The following is a 21,469-nucleotide window of genomic DNA, read 5'->3' as shown; positions in this document are numbered from 1 at the left end:
GTAATGGACATTTTTATATGTCTCTGTTGAAAGACCCTGTCTGTTTGTTTTGTCTGTATATTCAATTCTAACCATCAACGCAACTCAGAAAAAGTGTATGTCAGGTCAGTTTCGAGATCAGTGCTTTATCAAAAACAAAACATTTTGTCCTACATCTTGTTTATCAAACTGGGATGTCTCTAAGGAAAATAAGCTTGCAGAAATTTAGAGTGATTATCTTATTCTTATGACGTATAAACTACCTATATAAACTCTCTGTGAAAACATCTTCTTTGTCCACATTCACATAGTGCTCTGTGCTATTGTGTGTTGACCACCTTAAGGTTAATAAACTACTTTCTGATTGCAAATGCTCTGTTAGATTTCAATTCTTAACACGTCCTTATTTCCTCCAGCACAGTGATATCAAAAGTGCTTAATTAATATTGATTCATTATCTGTAAGCGCTTATCCAGTTCAGGGTCGTGGTGGATCCAGAGCCATGGAATCATTGGGTGCAAGGTGGGAATACACCCTGGAGGGGGCACCAGTCCTTCACAGGGCAACACACACACTCACACCTACGGACACTTTTGAGTCACCAATTCACCTACCGACGTGTGTTTTTGGACTGCGGGAGCACCCATAGTAAACCCACGCGGACACGAAGAGAACACACCAACTCCTCACAGACAGTCACCCGGAGCGGGAATCGAACTCACAACCTGCAGGTCCCTGAGTTTTATGGCAAAAAATATTAAAATGGTCAAAGGGATACTTGAGTCTAAAACTCAGGCCTGAACTCTGTGGGGAAAAAAGGAGAATGGTAGCATGAGATTGTTTGGTACAGCATGATAAGATATCCTTAGGAGATAAGAATACCTTTTTAATTGGGCTCCTATGATACACTGCATCTCTAGAAGATAAGGGTACCATTTTAATTGGGGTTCTATGGAATGCAACTTAATTTTAAAAATAGGAGGGGCGAGATGATCTCACCCCAAAAAGTGTATGTAAACTGTGGTTTTCAGTATGTCATTGTGAGTGAGTCTGCAGGAGGCCTTCTGTGATTGCTCTCCAAATAAGGAACCTGCTGATCTTCCAAGAAATTGTCTTCGTCATTCAAGTATTTTTAAAAAGAACTAGAAACTTTTATTAGAACTTATTCTTTCAAGTATTATAGTCAGACTAGATACAAGACCAACACGTGATCCAGTGGTGGTCTCCATGACATCTATAGAGCGTGGGAGTAATGACAGATGTCCTCATACAAAGTATGAGAACAAGTGTTTCTTCGTCTCAGCCGTGGACATGCTGGTGCCTGCTGCAGACCAGTCCCCACGCTGGACTCTCCCAGCTCTGAGTCAAAGGCAGACACTTCAAATCATCCCCTTCTTTACAGACTCCTCCTGAGGAAAACAACAAACAGTATGATTAATATTCTTCATATTCTGAATGTTATATATCTTCTTACATTTTGTATACAAATGAAAATAGGTTTATCTTACCTTGTCTGTAATGTTGCCAGTTGTAGGCTACTCCTTCAGCTGGTCTTGGTATTCCAGAGCTTCTGAAGCTGAAGATAGAAAAGTAAAGAATCTGAATACTCAACTGTATCGAGATCCACATAGAGAAAATAAACATGGGGAACATGCAGGCAAAGAGTGTTAAAATACTGCAGGAGTTGTTACCATAATCACACAGTGGCGCTCCCTGCTCTCTGTCTCGGTGTGGAGGCTCCTGTCAAACACACATAGAGAAAAATAGAAGGAGGACAATGGCTAACACAGGATCACACATGCTTAAAATATCTTTCACATCCATACAAATAACACTATATATAAAACAGCAGTCAACTACAGAAAAGTGATTAACTGGAATGTACGTACGGGGGCGGTGTGGTGGGGGAGCTGTGGTGCTAGAAGACGGTGGATGACATCACGGGAAAGGTCTCCTCATTTGATCCCCATTTCAGCGACTGGAACCTAAACACAGTGAGCGACATTCCCTGCAGACAGAGAGGAAGAGTCAAAGGTCAGGCTACTCATTAAGACGTGCTACATATTACTGCCAATATTTACATCACTAAAACACAATCACATATTCAACCCACCTTGCGTCTCACAGCATGGTCAGGAACAGAGAGAAAAGAGAGAGACGAGGAACTTGGGTTAGAATTAGCATTAGCATATATTTTCAAACTCCTTACAAATACTAAAGCAGTGGGTGAAGAACAAGAATGAGATTAAAAACAGTTTTACACAGTGAATTCTTAAGTTTCTATGAGTAAAAAACTGTGATGTAAACACAGATTGCAAATGCTTAATTATAGAGAGAGAGAGAGAGAGAGAGAGAGATGATGGTGGAATGTCCGTGACACCTGTAAAAAAACCACACATTTTAATAAAAATGTAAAATAACAGTTGTGTACAAGTAAAATGACTAAAGCAGAATAAGAACATCTGTCACAGAGTAAACTGTATGCTACACAATACACTAATTAAAAAGTAAGTAGAATGAAAGATGCATTAAAGGATACAGTAAAAATGTGGTTCAGTGGAACCCAGGTGGTGGTCCAAGAGGTCTGGAAGCTAGCTGTGGAACCACTGGAGTCTCAAGGATATGGGTGCTGCTGGACTCAGAAGAACGAAAGCACCCATCCTCGATAGTGACGCCTCTGTACGTCTTGGACACTTTGGTTTGCTGGAAAAACACACAGAAAAACAATGAATAAATAAGGTACAAGAAGTCAGAATATCAAGAGTAATTGCTTATTTAGTGAGAGTACATTATCAGGAAACTCTTACAAGAAACTGTGAGCGGGTCACAGAGGTGATGCTCGACTCTGTGCTGAGGTTGGCGGTCAGCACAGAAATCTGGCGTCCAACGCACTGAAAGAGCAGAGGAAGTGTTTTATCACAATTACTCCACAATCATTTTGCCACTGATCACTGTTTGGTGAAAAGCTCCACTATTGAAACTGGTACTAGCTTTACCTTAATGTAGGCCACAGCCTTCACAGTGGCAAAGTACATGGGAGGGAGCTGTGAGTCCTGAAAAAGAGATAGACCTTTTATTTTCACACTGCACAAATAACAGACAGATTTTCCTCAGTGCCGCTGAGGTTGCAGACAGCTAATTTTCCATTCAGCTGTTTGATTAGCACAAAGCTAGCACTAGCACACAGACCTGGAAAACAATGCTTTAATTATAATTCTTAAAGCAGAAGTAAAGCCATTAAAGAAAGTTTATCAAGTCGTGAGTTATTATCTTTAAACTATAAAAGCATTGACAGACTGATGAATACCGTAAAAATACTTTCCGTTCATTTCTATAACATTACCTCTGGAAACAGGTGGTAGAAGTCATTGGTGAGCACCCACCAATGTTCACTTTCCAGGCCTCTATACACAGACTTGTGCTGCATTGTCACCTCCACTTGCTGTGAACATTAAGAGAAAGACAATGAACAGTAATGACCCATGGAGAAAGAATAATAACTATGGTATTATCACTCTGTTCTTAGATGTCCACTCTTAATACATAAATAAGTACAAACCTTTTCACCATTAGAAAAACTCTGAGAGATAGTTGTGGCCTGCATCCCGTGGACACGCAGAACATACCCACAGCTCTCCTGTTGGACCAGAACAAAGAAAAATGAAAACTTTATGGACAACCAGAACACTTCTGATTAAAAGCTTGAGAAACTAAAGAATAATAATTTTGTCTAAACAGCAGACAGGCTGTATTTCTCACCTTCAGTGTCAACCGTGGTATGATCCACAGCCGGCTGGAGGGCCCCTGGGCATCTGGTGCAATGAGATCCTGAATAAGAAAATATATTTGCTGTTAAATATGAAATTCAGAGCAAGTAGTACTATGTTGTCTGAAATCTATGGATGGTTTATGATGTGGTTTTACCTCATAGCTGTTGTCAGCCACTGACAAAGTAACAGGCAGCTCCTGTAGTTCTGTGGTCAGATTAAAACAACAGAATAAACACATTCATCATTACAACAGATGAACTAGCAACATGTAAATAGTAGCATTTCGGGTTCTGTGTAATGTATATATATATATATATATATATATATATAGACAGAGAGAGAGAGAGAGAGAGAGAGAGAGAGAAATACTCTACACCATTGTTTTATGTGGCGTCAGAGCATTTGAACTGATTCTAAGAATCGACACTGGATATCCGGGTATCGACACGTACTCGAATCATAGGCCGTTTGCCATGAAAACAAATAACTAAAATGTTAAAACACATAATGTTTTGCCATTTTGAAGCAATAACACACTAAACAAAATATAACAAATTACTTTAGTCCACAGCCGCATCTACTTGTGAGTTTAGAAGTCCAACAAACCCTCAGAAAATTACATTCAAAAGGTTAGCATTGCCGCTAACTGGTCGATGCACGCCATTACGGCTCCGCAAACACACTAACGCTATCAAAGGGTTAAACAAGACACAAGCCCACGGGGCTGTCATTTTTTAAGTATTTCGCTAAGTATAATTACTGAGTGAAGTTTTGGGAGAAAAGATACTTACCCTCCAAGTGGTCCGTTTCAGCTGACCGCTTCGATTTGAGCCTCCTGTGAAGAAAAACGCAGGCAGTTACAGCTGCGGTGGTGAATCCAGTGAAGTACAGCACTGGACGCAGACTGAGCCCACGAGGAAAAAATGGAAAATCCATCGCAGAAATCGCAGAGTTTCGAGAGTAGAGCAGTGTGCGTCTGTCTCGGAGAAAGTCGGTGAACGACTGAAATTTGAATAATAACATTACGTTTTATTACGTACATTCCATGGTACAGACCACGGTTCTACTGCAGCTTCCTTCAGCCTGAGAGATGAAGTCGTGTTTTAGCCACTGCCTTGATCAAAATAGATTCAGAAATTGAAGCCTAAATACCTCCAAGAATACAGAATAATTCCAGTAGTATATAGTGATCAGTAGCATCCAATAGTGTGTAGCTAAATCCAGTAATGTCCAGTAAAATCCAGCAATGCCCAGCTATCTCAAGTAGAGTTCACTAGTGTCCACTAGTAGTCTGTATGTTCAGCAGGATCTTGTTGTGTCCAGTTATTTGAAGTGTCAAACATTGGATAATACGTGATTGTGTTCATTAGTAGACCACAGTGGCTACGTGTGTTGAGTAGCTCTCACAGACGGGGAAAAAAGAAAACACAGAGCAGAAGCACTCCCTACAAGGATGTTTTAGCTGATAAGAGACATATTCTACACCTTTTCTATAAGTTAAAGGAACAGTACGTAATATTTTACTTTACAATTACAGCTTCAAATTCATTTTGACGCTCCACTGAGCTGTAAAATGGAGAACAGAGCCTCTGTTTTTGCTTTTTTTTGTGTTCAGCACTGCAGAGAGTATACTATGTACTTACTCCTTCCCCAGGACAGTGCTGGAAAAAAAAGAGGGGCAGACTAAGAAGACAAAAGCCCAGATCATGCGTACTGTTTCTTTAACACAGTTCTGGTGTCTTAATGAAATTTGTCAAAATGCAACAAAGATCTAACAACGCAGAACCTCTTGCAAACTTTATAGATTTTCGCTCTTATTTTACCCTGTCCCAATGTATTTATGTTTTGAGTGTGTTGCAGATATGAAATTTGTTAATGTTTATAAAATACAGTCAAGTTGATATTTGAAAACACTGGAAATCTGTCAGTTAAATAAAAGTTCAAGACAGTGAACAAATCACAGGTTCCTCTTTTGTCTGCACTTCTACATCTAATGTGTTCTACGTGGTCAAAGAAATAAACACAATTTCACACAACATACAATCCTAACTGACATGTAGTTTGTCTCGCAAAAACTTATGTAAGGAATGAAATAAACCTCATTTCCAGAAAAGGTGGTACTTCTTGTAAAACAAATATGTGATTTGTTCATTCTCTCGAGCTGTATTTAACTAATATAACATGATCATAATGCTAACAAGTAAAGAGCACACTGGTAAATGAAAGTCAGACAAGACACTGAGTTTATAAAGGTTTTATTTAATACTTTTACCAGGATATTTATTTTTGTTACTGCACATTGGATTATATAAAGAGGATTCATCTACTAACCTAATTCATGAAACTGTTGTTAGAGTTAAACATGTTTTTGAATCATTTATGCATAGTAATATATAACCTAATAAGTGCTGTAAATTTGCTTGTGATTGTAATGGACATTTTTATATGTCTCTGTTGAAAGACCCTGTCTGTTTGTTTTGTCTGTATATTCAATTCTAACCATCAACGCAACTCAGAAAAAGTGTATGTCAGGTCAGTTTCGAGATCAGTGCTTTATCAAAAACAAAACATTTTGACCTACATCTTGTTTATCAAACTGGGATGTCTCTAAGGAAAATAAGCTTGCAGAAATTTAGAGTGATTATCTTATTCTTATGACGTATAAACTACCTATATAAACTCTCTGTGAAAACATCTTCTTTGTCCACATTCACATAGTGCTCTGTGCTATTGTGTGTTGACCACCTTAAGGTTAATAAACTACTTTCTGATTGCAAATGCTCTGTTAGATTTCAATTCTTAACACGTCCTTATTTCCTCCAGCACAGTGATATCAAAAGTGCTTAATTAATATTGATTCATTATCTGTAAGCGCTTATCCAGTTCAGGGTCGTGGTGGATCCAGAGCCATGGAATCATTGGGTGCAAGGTGGGAATACACCCTGGAGGGGGCACCAGTCCTTCACAGGGCAACACACACACTCACACCTACGGACACTTTTGAGTCAACAATTCACCTACCGACGTGTGTTTTTGGACTGCGGGAGCACCCATAGTAAACCCACGCGGACACGAAGAGAACACACCAACTCCTCACAGACAGTCACCCGGAGCGGGAATCGAACCCACAACCTGCAGGTCCCTGAGTTTTATGGCAAAAAATATTAAAATGGTCAAAGGGATACTTGAGTCTAAAAGTCAGGCCTGAACTCTGTGGGGAAAAAGGAGAATGGTAGCATGAGATTGTTTGGTACAGCATGATAAGATATCCTTAGGAGATAAGAATACCTTTTTAATTGGGCTCCTATGATACACTGCATCTCTAGAAGATAAGGGTACCATTTTAATTGGGGTTCTATGGAATGCAACTTAATTTAAAAAATAGGAGGGGCGAGATGATCTCACCCCAAAAAGTGTATGTAAACTGTGGTTTTCAGTATGTCATTGTGAGTGAGTCTGCAGGAGGCCTTCTGTGATTGCTCTCCAAATAAGGAACCTGCTGATCTTCCAAGAAATCGTCTTCTTCATTCAAGTATTTTTAAAAAGAACTAGAAACTTTTATTAGAACTTTTTCTTTCAAGTATTATAGTCAGACTAGATACAAGACTAACACGTGATCCAGTGGTGGTCTCCATGACATCTATAGAGCGTGGGAGTAATGACAGATGTCCTCATACAAAGTATGAGAACAAGTGTTTCTTCGTCTCAGCCGTGGACATGCTGGTGCCTGCTGCAGACCAGTCCCCACGCTGGACTCTCCCAGCTCTGAGTCAAAGGCAGACACTTCAAATCATCCCCTTCTTTACAGACTCCTCCTGAGGAAAACAACAAACAGTATGATTAATATTCTTCATATTCTGAATGTTATATATCTTCTTACATTTTGTATACAAATGAAAATAGGTTTATCTTACCTTGTCTGTAATGTTGCCAGTTGTAGGCTACTCCTTCAGCTGGTCTTGGTATTCCAGAGCTTCTGAAGCTGAAGATAGAAAAGTAAAGAATCTGAATACTCAACTGTATCGAGATCCACATAGAGAAAATAAACATGGGGAACATGCAGGCAAAGAGTGTTAAAATACTGCAGGAGTTGTTACCATAATCACACAGTGGCGCTCCCTGCTCTCTGTCTCGGTGTGGAGGCTCCTGTCAAACACACATAGAGAAAAATAGAAGGAGGACAATGGCTAACACAGGATCACACATGCTTAAAATATCTTTCACATCCATACAAATAACACTATATATAAAACAGCAGTCAACTACAGAAAAGTGATTAACTGGAATGTACGTACGGGGGCGGTGTGGTGGGGGAGCTGTGGTGCTAGAAGACGGTGGATGACATCACGGGAAAGGTCTCCTCATTTGATCCCCATTTCAGCGACTGGAACCTAAACACAGTGAGCGACATTCCCTGCAGACAGAGAGGAAGAGTCAAAGGTCAGGCTACTCATTAAGACGTGCTACATATTACTGCCAATATTTACATCACTAAAACACAATCACATATTCAACCCACCTTGCGTCTCACAGCATGGTCAGGAACAGAGAGAAAAGAGAGAGACGAGGAACTTGGGTTAGAATTAGCATTAGCATATATTTTCAAACTCCTTACAAATACTAAAGCAGTGGGTGAAGAACAAGAATGAGATTAAAAACAGTTTTACACAGTGAATTCTTAAGTTTCTATGAGTAAAAAACTGTGATGTAAACACAGATTGCAAATGCTTAATTATAGAGAGAGAGAGAGAGAGAGAGAGAGATGATGGTGGAATGTCCGTGACACCTGTAAAAAAACCACACATTTTAATAAAAATGTAAAATAACAGTTGTGTACAAGTAAAATGACTAAAGCAGAATAAGAACATCTGTCACAGAGTAAACTGTATGCTACACAATACACTAATTAAAAAGTAAGTAGAATGAAAGATGCATTAAAGGATACAGTAAAAATGTGGTTCAGTGGAACCCAGGTGGTGGTCCAAGAGGTCTGGAAGCTAGCTGTGGAACCACTGGAGTCTCAAGGATATGGGTGCTGCTGGACTCAGAAGAACGAAAGCACCCATCCTCGATAGTGACGCCTCTGTACGTCTTGGACACTTTGGTTTGCTGGAAAAACACACAGAAAAACAATGAATAAATAAGGTACAAGAAGTCAGAATATCAAGAGTAATTGCTTATTTAGTGAGAGTACATTATCAGGAAACTCTTACAAGAAACTGTGAGCGGGTCACAGAGGTGATGCTCGACTCTGTGCTGAGGTTGGCGGTCAGCACAGAAATCTGGCGTCCAACGCACTGAAAGAGCAGAGGAAGTGTTTTATCACAATTACTCCACAATCATTTTGCCACTGATCACTGTTTGGTGAAAAGCTCCACTATTGAAACTGGTACTAGCTTTACCTTAATGTAGGCCACAGCCTTCACAGTGGCAAAGTACATGGGAGGGAGCTGTGAGTCCTGAAAAAGAGATAGACCTTTTATTTTCACACTGCACAAATAACAGACAGATTTTCCTCAGTGCCGCTGAGGTTGCAGACAGCTAATTTTCCATTCAGCTGTTTGATTAGCACAAAGCTAGCACTAGCACACAGACCTGGAAAACAATGCTTTAATTATAATTCTTAAAGCAGAAGTAAAGCCATTAAAGAAAGTTTATCAAGTCGTGAGTTATTATCTTTAAACTATAAAAGCATTGACAGACTGATGAATACCGTAAAAATACTTTCCGTTCATTTCTATAACATTACCTCTGGAAACAGGTGGTAGAAGTCATTGGTGAGCACCCACCAATGTTCACTTTCCAGGCCTCTATACACAGACTTGTGCTGCATTGTCACCTCCACTTGCTGTGAACATTAAGAGAAAGACAATGAACAGTAATGACCCATGGAGAAAGAATAATAACTATGGTATTATCACTCTGTTCTTAGATGTCCACTCTTAATACATAAATAAGTACAAACCTTTTCACCATTAGAAAAACTCTGAGAGATAGTTGTGGCCTGCATCCCGTGGACACGCAGAACATACCCACAGCTCTCCTGTTGGACCAGAACAAAGAAAAATGAAAACTTTATGGACAACCAGAACACTTCTGATTAAAAGCTTGAGAAACTAAAGAATAATAATTTTGTCTAAACAGCAGACAGGCTGTATTTCTCACCTTCAGTGTCAACCGTGGTATGATCCACAGCCGGCTGGAGGGCCCCTGGGCATCTGGTGCAATGAGATCCTGAATAAGAAAATATATTTGCTGTTAAATATGAAATTCAGAGCAAGTAGTACTATGTTGTCTGAAATCTATGGATGGTTTATGATGTGGTTTTACCTCATAGCTGTTGTCAGCCACTGACAAAGTAACAGGCAGCTCCTGTAGTTCTGTGGTCAGATTAAAACAACAGAATAAACACATTCATCATTACAACAGATGAACTAGCAACATGTAAATAGTAGCATTTCGGGTTCTGTGTAATGTATATATATATATATATATATAGACAGAGAGAGAGAGAGAGAGAGAGAGAGAGAGAAATACTCTACACCATTGTCTTATGTGGCGTCAGAGCATTTGAACTGATTCTAAGAATCGACACTGGATATCCGGGTATCGACACGTACTCGAATCATAGGCCGTTTGCCATGAAAACAAATAACTAAAATGTTAAAACACATAATGTTTTGCCATTTTGAAGCAATAACACACTAAACAAAATATAACAAATTACTTTAGTCCACAGCCGCATCTACTTGTGAGTTTAGAAGTCCAACAAACCCTCAGAAAATTACATTCAAAAGGTTAGCATTGCCGCTAACTGGTCGATGCACGCCATTACGGCTCCGCAAACACACTAACGCTATCAAAGGGTTAAACAAGACACAAGCCCACGGGGCTGTCATTTTTTAAGTATTTCGCTAAGTATAATTACTGAGTGAAGTTTTGGGAGAAAAGATACTTACCCTCCAAGTGGTCCGTTTCAGCTGACCGCTTCGATTTGAGCCTCCTGTGAAGAAAAACGCAGGCAGTTACAGCTGCGGTGGTGAATCCAGTGAAGTACAGCACTGGACGCAGACTGAGCCCACGAGGAAAAAATGGAAAATCCATCGTAGAAATCGCAGAGTTTCGAGAGTAGAGCAGTGTGCGTCTGTCTCGGAGAAAGTCGGTGAACGACTGAAATTTGAATAATAACATTACGTTTTATTACGTACATTCCATGGTACAGACCACGGTTCTACTGCAGCTTCCTTCAGCCTGAGAGATGAAGTCGTGTTTTAGCCACTGCCTTGATCCAAATAGATTCAGAAATTGAAGCCTAAATACCTCCAAGAATACAGAATAATTCCAGTAGTATATAGTGATCAGTAGCATCCAATAGTGTGTAGCTAAATCCAGTAATGTCCAGTAAAATCCAGCAATGCCCAGCTATCTCAAGTAGTGTTCACTAGTGTCCACTAGTAGTCTGTATGTTCAGCAGGATCTTGTTGTGTCCAGTTATTTGAAGTGTCAAACATTGGATAATACGTGATTGTGTTCATTAGTAGACCACAGTGGCTACTTGTGTTGAGTAGCTCTCACAGACGGGGAAAAAAGAAAACACAGAGCAGAAGCACTCCCTACAAGGATGTTTTAGCTGATAAGAGACATATTCTACACCTTTTCTATAAGTTAAAGGAACAGTACGTAATATTTTACTTTACAATTACAGCTTCAAATTCATTTTGACGCTCCACTGAGCTGTAAAATGGAGAACAGAGCCTCTGTTTTTGCTTTTTTTGTGTTCAGCACTGCAGAGAGTACACTATGTACTTACTCCTTCCCCAGGACAGTGCTGGAAAAAAATAGGGGCAGACTAAGAAGACAAAAGCCCAGATCATGCGTACTGTTTCTTTAACACAGTTCTGGTGTCTTAATGAAATTTGTCAAAACGCAACAAAGATCTAACAACGCAGAACCTCTTGCAAACTTTATAGATTTTCGCTCTTATTTTACCCTGTCCCAATGTATTTATGTTTTGAATGTGTTGCAGATATGAAATTTGTTAATGTTTATAAAATACAGTCAAGTTGATATTTGAAAACACTGGAAATCTGTCAGTTAAATAAAAGTTCAAGACAGTGAACAAATCACAGGTTCCTCTTTTGTCTGCACTTCTACATCTAATGTGTTCTACGTGGTCAAAGAAATAAACACAATTTCACACAACATACAATCCTAACTGACATGTAGTTTGTCTCGCAAAAACTTATGTAAGGAATGAAATAAACCTCATTTCCAGAAAAGGTGGTACTTCTTGTAAAACAAATATGTGATTTGTTCATTCTCTCGAGCTGTATTTAACTAATATAACATGATCATAATGCTAACAAGTAAAGAGCACACTGGTAAATGAAAGTCAGACAAGACACTGAGTTTATAAAGGTTTTATTTAATACTTTTACCAGGATATTTATTTTTGTTACTGCACATTGGATTATATAAAGAGGATTCATCTACTAACCTAATTCATGAAACTGTTGTTAGAGTTAAACATGTTTTTGAATCATTTATGCATAGTAATATATAACCTAATAAGTGCTGTAAATTTGCTTGTGATTGTAATGGACATTTTTATATGTCTCTGTTGAAAGACCCTGTCTGTTTGTTTTGTCTGTATATTCAATTCTAACCATCAACGCAACTCAGAAAAAGTGTATGTCAGGTCAGTTTCGAGATCAGTGCTTTATCAAAAACAAAACATTTTGACCTACATCTTGTTTATCAAACTGGGATGTCTCTAAGGAAAATAAGCTTGCAGAAATTTAGAGTGATTATCTTATTCTTATGACGTATAAACTACCTATATAAACTCTCTGTGAAAACATCTTCTTTGTCCACATTCACATAGTGCTCTGTGCTATTGTGTGTTGACCACCTTAAGGTTAATAAACTACTTTCTGATTGCAAATGCTCTGTTAGATTTCAATTCTTAACACGTCCTTATTTCCTCCAGCACAGTGATATCAAAAGTGCTTAATTAATATTGATTCATTATCTGTAAGCGCTTATCCAGTTCAGGGTCGTGGTGGATCCAGAGCCATGGAATCATTGGGTGCAAGGTGGGAATACACCCTGGAGGGGGCACCAGTCCTTCACAGGGCAACACACACACTCACACCTACGGACACTTTTGAGTCAACAATTCACCTACCGATGTGTGTTTTTGGACTGCGGGAGCACCCATAGTAAACCCACGCGGACACGAAGAGAACACACCAACTCCTCACAGACAGTCACCCGGAGCGGGAATCGAACCCACAACCTGCAGGTCCCTGAGTTTTATGGCAAAAAATATTAAAATGGTCAAAGGGATACTTGAGTCTAAAACTCAGGCCTGAACTCTGTGGGAAAAAAGGAGAATGGTAGCATGAGATTGTTTGGTACAGCATGATAAGATATCCTTAGGAGATAAGAATACCTTTTTAATTGGGCTCCTATGATACACTGCATCTCTAGAAGATAAGGGTACCATTTTAATTGGGGTTCTATGGAATGCAACTTAATTTAAAAAATAGGAGGGGCGAGATGATCTCACCCCAAAAAGTGTATGTAAACTGTGGTTTTCAGTATGTCATTGTGAGTGAGTCTGCAGGAGGCCTTCTGTGATTGCTCTCCAAATAAGGAACCTGCTGATCTTCCAAGAAATCGTCTTCTTCATTCAAGTATTTTTAAAAAGAACTAGAAACTTTTATTAGAACTTTTTCTTTCAAGTATTATAGTCAGACTAGATACAAGACTAACACGTGATCCAGTGGTGGTCTCCATGACATCTATAGAGCGTGGGAGTAATGACAGATGTCCTCATACAAAGTATGAGAACAAGTGTTTCTTCGTCTCAGCCGTGGACATGCTGGTGCCTGCTGCAGACCAGTCCCCACGCTGGACTCTCCCAGCTCTGAGTCAAAGGCAGACACTTCAAATCATCCCCTTCTTTACAGACTCCTCCTGAGGAAAACAACAAACAGTATGATTAATATTCTTCATATTCTGAATGTTATATATCTTCTTACATTTTGTATACAAATGAAAATAGGTTTATCTTACCTTGTCTGTAATGTTGCCAGTTGTAGGCTACTCCTTCAGCTGGTCTTGGTATTCCAGAGCTTCTGAAGCTGAAGATAGAAAAGTAAAGAATCTGAATACTCAACTGTATCGAGATCCACATAGAGAAAATAAACATGGGGAACATGCAGGCAAAGAGTGTTAAAATACTGCAGGAGTTGTTACCATAATCACACAGTGGCGCTCCCTGCTCTCTGTCTCGGTGTGGAGGCTCCTGTCAAACACACATAGAGAAAAATAGAAGGAGGACAATGGCTAACACAGGATCACACATGCTTAAAATATCTTTCGCATCCACACAAATAACACTATATATAAAACAGCAGTCAACTACAGAAAAGTGATTAACTGGAATGTACGTACGGGGGCGGTGTGGTGGGGGAGCTGTGGTGCTAGAAGACGGTGGATGACATCACGGGAAAGGTCTCCTCATTTGATCCCCATTTCAGCGACTGGAACCTAAACACAGTGAGCGACATTCCCTGCAGACAGAGAGGAAGAGTCAAAGGTCAGGCTACTCATTAAGACGTGCTACATATTACTGCCAATATTTACATCACTAAAACACAATCACATATTCAACCCACCTTGCGTCTCACAGCATGGTCAGGAACAGAGAGAAAAGAGAGAGACGAGGAACTTGGGTTAGAATTAGCATTAGCATATATTTTCAAACTCCTTACAAATACTAAAGCAGTGGGTGAAGAACAAGAATGAGATTAAAAACAGTTTTACACAGTGAATTCTTAAGTTTCTATGAGTAAAAAACTGTGATGTAAACACAGATTGCAAATGCTTAATTATAGAGAGAGAGAGAGAGAGAGAGAGATGATGGTGGAATGTCCGTGACACCTGTAAAAAAACCACACATTTTAATAAAAATGTAAAATAACAGTTGTGTACAAGTAAAATGACTAAAGCAGAATAAGAACATCTGTCACAGAGTAAACTGTATGCTACACAATACACTAATTAAAAAGTAAGTAGAATGAAAGATGCATTAAAGGATACAGTAAAAATGTGGTTCAGTGGAACCCAGGTGGTGGTCCAAGAGGTCTGGAAGCTAGCTGTGGAACCACTGGAGTCTCAAGGATATGGGTGCTGCTGGACTCAGAAGAACGAAAGCACCCATCCTCGATAGTGACGCCTCTGTACGTCTTGGACACTTTGGTTTGCTGGAAAAACACACAGAAAAACAATGAATAAATAAGGTACAAGAAGTCAGAATATCAAGAGTAATTGCTTATTTAGTGAGAGTACATTATCAGGAAACTCTTACAAGAAACTGTGAGCGGGTCACAGAGGTGATGCTCGACTCTGTGCTGAGGTTGGCGGTCAGCACAGAAATCTGGCGTCCAACGCACTGAAAGAGCAGAGGAAGTGTTTTATCACAATTACTCCACAATCATTTTGCCACTGATCACTGTTTGGTGAAAAGCTCCACTATTGAAACTGGTACTAGCTTTACCTTAATGTAGGCCACAGCCTTCACAGTGGCAAAGTACATGGGAGGGAGCTGTGAGTCCTGAAAAAGAGATAGACCTTTTATTTTCACACTGCACAAATAATAGACAGATTTTCCTCAGTGCCGCTGAGGTTGCAGACAGCTAATTTTCCATTCAGCTGTTTGATTAGCACAAAGCTAGCACTAGCACACAGACCTGGAAAACAATGCTTTAATTATAATTCTTAAAGCAGAAGTAAAGCCATTAAAGAAAGTTTATCAAGTCGTGAGTTATTATCTTTAAACTATAAAAGCATTGACAGACTGATGAATACCGTAAAAATACTTTCCGTTCATTTCTATAACATTACCTCTGGAAACAGGTGGTAGAAGTCATTGGTGAGCACCCACCAATGTTCACTTTCCAGGCCTCTATACACAGACTTGTGCTGCATTGTCACCTCCACTTGCTGTGAACATTAAGAGAAAGGTAATGAACAGTAATGACCCATGGAGAAAGAATAATAACTATGGTATTATCACTCTGTTCTTAGATGTCCACTCTTAATACATAAATAAGTACAAACCTTTTCACCATTAGAAAAACTCTGAGAGATAGTTGTGGCCTGCATCCCGTGGACACGCAGAACATACCCACAGCTCTCCTGTTGGACCAGAACAAAGAAAAATGAAAACTTTATGGACAACCAGAACACTTCTGATTAAAAGCTTGAGAAACTAAAGAATAATAATTTTGTCTAAACAGCAGACAGGCTGTATTTCTCACCTTCAGTGTCAACCGCGGTATGATCCACAGCCGGCTGGAGGGCCCCTGGGCATCTGGTGCAATGAGATCCTGAATAAGAAAATATATTTGCTGTTAAATATGAAATTCAGAGCAAGTAGTACTATGTTGTCTGAAATCTATGGATGGTTTATGATGTGGTTTTACCTCATAGCTGTTGTCAGCCACTGACAAAGTAACAGGCAGCTCCTGTAGTTCTGTGGTCAGATTAAAACAACAGAATAAACACATTCATCATTACAACAGATGAACTAGCAACATGTAAATAGTAGCATTCCGGGTTCTGTGTAATGTATATATATATATATATATATATAGACAGAGAGAGAGAGAGAGAGAGAGAGAGAGAGAGAGAGAAATACTCTACACCATTGTTTTATGTGGCGTCAGAGCATTTGAACTGATTCTAAGAATCGACACTGGATATCCGGGTATCGACACGTACTCGAATCATAGGCCGTTTGCCATGAAAACAAATAACTAAAATGTTAAAACACATAATGTTTTGCCATTTTGAAGCAATAACACACTAAAAAAATATAACAAATTACTTTAGTCCACAGCCGCATCTACTTGTGAGTTTAGAAGTCCAACAAACCCTCAGAAAATTACATTCAAAAGGTTAGCATTGCCGCTAACTGGTCGATGCACGCCATTACGGCTCCGCAAACACACTAACGCTATCAAAGGGTTAAACAAGACACAAGCCCACGGGGCTGTCATTTTTTAAGTATTTCACTAAGTATAATTACTGAGTGAAGTTTTGGGAGAAAAGATACTTACCCTCCAAGTGGTCCGTTTCAGCTGACCGCTTCGACTTGAGCCTCCTGTGAAGAAAAACGCAGGCAGTTACAGCTGCGGTGGTGAATCCAGTGAAGTACAGCACTGGACGCAGACTGAGCCCACGAGGAAAAAATGGAAAATCCATCGTAGAAATCGCAGAGTTTCGAGAGTAGAGCAGTGTGCGTCTGTCTCGGAGAAAGTCGGTGAACGACTGAAATTTGAATAATAACATTACGTTTTATTACGTACATTCCATGGTACAGACCACGGTTCTACTGCAGCTTCCTTCAGCCTGAGAGATGAAGTCGTGTTTTAGCCACTGCCTTGATCCAAATAGATTCAGAAATTGAAGCCTAAATACCTCCAAGAATACAGAATAATTCCAGTAGTATATAGTGATCAGTAGCATCCAATAGTGTGTAGCTAAATCCAGTAATGTCCAGTAAAATCCAGCAATGCCCAGCTATCTCAAGTAGTGTTCACTAGTGTCCACTAGTAGTCTGTATGTTCAGCAGGATCTTGTTGTGTCCAGTTATTTGAAGTGTCAAACATTGGATAATACGTGATTGTGTTCATTAGTAGACCACAGTGGCTACTTGTGTTGAGTAGCTCTCACAGACGGGGGAAAAAAGAAAACACAGAGCAGAAGCACTCCCTACAAGGATGTTTTAGCTGATAAGAGACATATTCTACACCTTTTCTATAAGTTAAAGGAACAGTACGTAATATTTTACTTTACAATTACAGCTTCAAATTCATTTTGACGCTCCACTGAGCTGTAAAATGGAGAACAGAGCCTCTGTTTTTGCTTTTTTTGTGTTCAGCACTGCAGAGAGTACACTATGTACTTACTCCTTCCCCAGGACAGTGCTGGAAAAAAATAGGGGCAGACTAAGAAGACAAAAGCCCAGATCATGCGTACTGTTTCTTTAACACAGTTCTGGTGTCTTAATGAAATTTGTCAAAATGCAACAAAGATCTAACAACGCAGAACCTCTTGCAAACTTTATAGATTTTCGCTCTTATTTTACCCTGTCCCAATGTATTTATGTTTTGAGTGTGTTGCAGATATGAAATTTGTTAATGTTTATAAAATACAGTCAAGTTGATATTTGAAAACACTGGAAATCTGTCAGTTAAATAAAAGTTCAAGACAGTGAACAAATCACAGGTTCCTCTTTTGTCTGCACTTCTACATCTAATGTGTTCTACGTGGTCAAAGAAATAAACACAATTTCACACAACATACAATCCTAACTGACATGTAGTTTGTCTCGCAAAAACTTATGTAAGGAATGAAATAAACCTCATTTCCAGAAAAGGTGGTACTTCTTGTAAAACAAATATGTGATTTGTTCATTCTCTCGAGCTGTATTTAACTAATATAACATGATCGTAATGCTAACAAGTAAAGAGCACACTGGTAAATGAAAGTCAGACGAGACACTGAGTTTATAAAGGTTTTATTTAATACTTTTACCAGGATATTTATTTTTGTTACTGCACATTGGATTATATAAAGAGGATTCATCTACTAACCTAATTCATGAAACTGTTGTTAGAGTTAAACATGTTTTTGAATAATTTATGCATAGTAATATAAAACCTAATAAGTGCTGTAAATTTGCTTGTGATTGTAATGGACATTTTTATATGTCTCTGTTGAAAGACCCTGTCTGTTTGTTTTGTCTGTATATTCAATTCTAACCATCAACGCAACTCAGAAAAAGTGTATGTCAGGTCAGTTTCGAGATCAGTGCTTTATCAAAAACAAAACATTTTGTCCTACATCTTGTTTATCAAACTGGGATGTCTCTAAGGAAAATAAGCTTGCAGAAATTTAGAGTGATTATCTTATTCTTATGACGTATAAACTACCTATATAAACTCTCTGTGAAAACATCTTCTTTGTCCACATTCACATAGTGCTCTGTGCTATTGTGTGTTGACCACCTTAAGGTTAATAAACTACTTTCTGATTGCAAATGCTCTGTTAGATTTCAATTCTTAACACGTCCTTATTTCCTCCAGCACAGTGATATCAAAAGTGCTTAATTAATATTGATTCATTATCTGTAAGCGCTTATCCAGTTCAGGGTCGTGGTGGATCCAGAGCCATGGAATCATTGGGTGCAAGGTGGGAATACACCCTGGGGGGGCACCAGTCCTTCACAGGGCAACACACACACTCACACCTACGGACACTTTTGAGTCAACAATTCACCTACCGACGTGTGTTTTTGGACTGCGGGAGCACCCATAGTAAACCCACGCGGACACGAAGAGAAGACACCAACTCCTCACAGACAGTCACCCGGAGCGGGAATCGAACCCACAACCTGCAGGTCCCTGAGTTTTATGGCAAAAAATATTAAAATGGTCAAAGGGATACTTGAGTCTAAAACTCAGGCCTGAACTCTGTGGGAAAAAAGGAGAATGGTAGCATGAGATTGTTTGGTACAGCATGATAAGATATCCTTAGGAGATAAGAATACCTTTTTAATTGGGCTCCTATGATACACTGCATCTCTAGAAGATAAGGGTACCATTTTAATTGGGGTTCTGTGGAATGCAACTTAATTTAAAAAATAGGAGGGGCGAGATGATCTCACCCCAAAAAGTGTATGTAAACTGTGGTTTTCAGTATGTCATTGTGAGTGAGTCTGCAGGAGGCCTTCTGTGATTACTCTCCAAATAAGGAACCTGCTGATCTTCCAAGAAATTGTCTTCGTCATTCAAGTATTTTTAAAAAGAACTAGAAACTTTTATTAGAACTTATTCTTTCAAGTATTAAAGTCAGACTAGATACAAGACTAACACGTGATCCAGTGGTGGTCTCCATGACATCTATAGAACGTGGGAGTAATGACAGATGTCCTCATACAAAGTATGAGAACAAGTGTTTCTTCGTCTCAGCCGTGGACATGCTGGTGCCTGCTGCAGACCAGTCCCCACGCTGGACTCTCCCAGCTCTGAGTCAAAGGCAGACACTTCAAATCATCCCCTTCTTTACAGACTCCTCCTGAGGAAAACAACAAACAGTATGATTAATATTCTTCATATTCTGAATGTTATATATCTTCTTACATTTTGTATACAAATGAAAATAGGTTTATCTTACCTTGTCTGTAATGTTGCCAGTTGTAGGCTACTCCTTCAGCTGGTCTTGGTATTCCAGAGCTTCTGAAGCTGAAGATAGAAAAGTAAAGAATCTGAATACTCAACTGTATCGAGATCCACATAGAGAAAATAAACATGGGGAACATGCAGGCAAAGACTGTTAAAATACTGCAGGAGTTGTTACCATAATCACACAGTTGGCGCTCCCTGCTCTCTGTCTCGGTGTGGAGGCTCCTGTCAAACACACATAGAGAAAAATAGAAGGAGGACAATGGCTAACACAGGATCACACATGCTTAAAATATGTTTCACGTCCATACAAATAACACTATATATAAAACAGCAGTCAACTACAGAAAAGTGATTAACTGGAATGTACGTACGAGGTGAGGGGGTTGGGTTAGAATTAGAATTAGCATATATTAGCAACCTGAGTATACCATCGCATAAAAAAATGTCTAAAACCATTTTAGCAAACTCATGTGTTTGAGGAAAACAGCGCATCGACTCTGGTGGGACTCGAACCCACAACCTTTGAATGGCTTCACACCTACGTCTAGAAGTCCAATGCGCTATCCATTGCGCCACAGAGCCTGAAGGCTAGCTGCTTTTATATTGAGGATATATCAATGCCACTGTCTATAAGCATTAAAGCAAATTTGCAAAGGCACTGCTGGGATTCGAACCCAGGATCTCCTGTTTACTAGACAGGCACTTTAACCAACTAAGCCACAGCGCCTTGCAAAAGCATCTTAGGTGCTCACATGTGGTGGGAGTGAAATCCACATCTACTTGACTTATCCTTTTGATCCGGAGGCCTCTAGCACCCGAAGCAAGACTCACACCCTTAAACCAGTGAGCCTAAGGGCTTCTGCCGATAACACGTCATACACCGCAACGATTTGAAGCCAGACACATTTTTACCTTGTTTACAGGTAATGCTCTGTGAGTAAGACCTCAAGCAAGATTGCTCAAGTGCAACCTGAGTATCCCATCGCATAAAAAAATCCTTGTATTGATTCAGTAGCAGAATTGACTCCATTGGTATTTTTAGCAGTCAAATTTAAAGACTGTATGAGTATCTGCGTTATTGAATGGATATGAAGGTGCTCATGTGTTTGAGGAAAACAGTGCATTGACTCTGGTGGGACTCGAACCCACATCCTTTGAATGGCTTCACACCTACGTCTAGAAATCCAATGCGCTATCCATTGCGCCACAGAGCCTGAAGGCTAGCTGCTTTTATATTGAGGATATATCAATGCCACTGTCTATAAGCATTAAAGCAATTTTGCTAAGGCACTGCTGGGATTCGAACCCAGGGTCTCCTGTTTACTAGACAGGCACTTTAACCAACTAAGCCACAGCGCCTTGCAAAAGCATCTTAGGTGCTCACATGTGGTGGGAGTGAAATCCACATCTACTTGACTTATCCTTTTGATCCGGAGGCCTCTAGCACCCGAAGCAAGA

General features: G+C 39.5%; 3 protein-coding genes and 4 non-coding genes across 10 annotated transcripts; all 7 read right to left on the bottom strand.

The window, feature by feature from the left end:
• Positions 1-593: 593 nt before the first annotated feature.
• LOC136671275 (uncharacterized) lies at positions 594-5,081 on the bottom strand. 2 transcript variants are annotated; one of them, XM_066646926.1, is made up of 13 exons: positions 4,790-5,081; positions 4,541-4,584; positions 3,904-3,953; positions 3,739-3,807; positions 3,539-3,616; positions 3,323-3,421; positions 2,976-3,032; positions 2,787-2,870; positions 2,093-2,682; positions 1,869-1,987; positions 1,671-1,719; positions 1,488-1,555; positions 594-1,388 (listed from the first exon to the last, which is right to left on the bottom strand). In XM_066646926.1, coding segments are annotated over exons 1-9 (633 nt in total). In that variant the 5' UTR covers positions 4,792-5,081; the 3' UTR covers positions 594-1,388; positions 1,488-1,555; positions 1,671-1,719; positions 1,869-1,987; positions 2,093-2,532. The 2 variants fall into 2 exon arrangements, with proteins under 2 accessions (XP_066503023.1, XP_066503022.1); XM_066646925.1 differs by lacking the exon at positions 4,790-5,081 and having other exon boundaries at positions 4,541-4,750.
• A 948-nt stretch (positions 5,082-6,029) lies between these two features.
• LOC136672112 (uncharacterized) lies at positions 6,030-11,323 on the bottom strand. 2 transcript variants are annotated; one of them, XM_066648062.1, is made up of 13 exons: positions 10,958-11,323; positions 10,709-10,752; positions 10,080-10,129; positions 9,915-9,983; positions 9,715-9,792; positions 9,499-9,597; positions 9,152-9,208; positions 8,963-9,046; positions 8,269-8,858; positions 8,045-8,163; positions 7,847-7,895; positions 7,664-7,731; positions 6,030-7,564 (listed from the first exon to the last, which is right to left on the bottom strand). In XM_066648062.1, coding segments are annotated over exons 1-9 (633 nt in total). In that variant the 5' UTR covers positions 10,960-11,323; the 3' UTR covers positions 6,030-7,564; positions 7,664-7,731; positions 7,847-7,895; positions 8,045-8,163; positions 8,269-8,708. The 2 variants fall into 2 exon arrangements, with proteins under 2 accessions (XP_066504159.1, XP_066504158.1); XM_066648061.1 differs by having other exon boundaries at positions 6,031-7,564; positions 10,709-11,322.
• An 878-nt stretch (positions 11,324-12,201) lies between these two features.
• On the bottom strand, positions 12,202-17,432 carry LOC136672119 (uncharacterized). Of its 2 annotated transcripts, XM_066648074.1 has the most exons (13): positions 17,129-17,430; positions 16,880-16,923; positions 16,244-16,293; positions 16,079-16,147; positions 15,879-15,956; positions 15,663-15,761; positions 15,316-15,372; positions 15,127-15,210; positions 14,435-15,022; positions 14,211-14,329; positions 14,013-14,061; positions 13,830-13,897; positions 12,202-13,730 (listed from the first exon to the last, which is right to left on the bottom strand). In XM_066648074.1, coding segments are annotated over exons 1-9 (633 nt in total). In that variant the 5' UTR covers positions 17,131-17,430; the 3' UTR covers positions 12,202-13,730; positions 13,830-13,897; positions 14,013-14,061; positions 14,211-14,329; positions 14,435-14,872. The 2 variants fall into 2 exon arrangements, with proteins under 2 accessions (XP_066504171.1, XP_066504170.1); XM_066648073.1 differs by having other exon boundaries at positions 16,880-17,432.
• A 3,071-nt stretch (positions 17,433-20,503) lies between these two features.
• Positions 20,504-20,593, bottom strand: trnar-ucu (transfer RNA arginine (anticodon UCU)). The gene is given in 2 exon segments: positions 20,504-20,539; positions 20,557-20,593. It is a non-coding gene; the product is annotated as a tRNA-Arg (tRNA).
• Positions 20,594-20,664: 71 nt separating this feature from the next.
• trnat-agu (transfer RNA threonine (anticodon AGU)) lies at positions 20,665-20,738 on the bottom strand. The gene has a single exon. It is a non-coding gene; the product is annotated as a tRNA-Thr (tRNA).
• Positions 20,739-21,135: 397 nt separating this feature from the next.
• Positions 21,136-21,225, bottom strand: trnar-ucu (transfer RNA arginine (anticodon UCU)). The gene is given in 2 exon segments: positions 21,136-21,171; positions 21,189-21,225. It is a non-coding gene; the product is annotated as a tRNA-Arg (tRNA).
• Positions 21,226-21,296: 71 nt separating this feature from the next.
• On the bottom strand, positions 21,297-21,370 carry trnat-agu (transfer RNA threonine (anticodon AGU)). The gene has a single exon. It is a non-coding gene; the product is annotated as a tRNA-Thr (tRNA).
• Positions 21,371-21,469: the final 99 nt, after the last annotated feature.

The sequence above is a fragment of the Hoplias malabaricus genome, chromosome 16 (genome assembly GCF_029633855.1).
Source record: "Hoplias malabaricus isolate fHopMal1 chromosome 16, fHopMal1.hap1, whole genome shotgun sequence".
Taxonomy (NCBI): domain Eukaryota; kingdom Metazoa; phylum Chordata; class Actinopteri; order Characiformes; family Erythrinidae; genus Hoplias; species Hoplias malabaricus.
The sequence above is the reverse complement of the archived record's forward strand: the minus strand, read 5'-3'. Positions and strand labels throughout refer to the sequence as shown.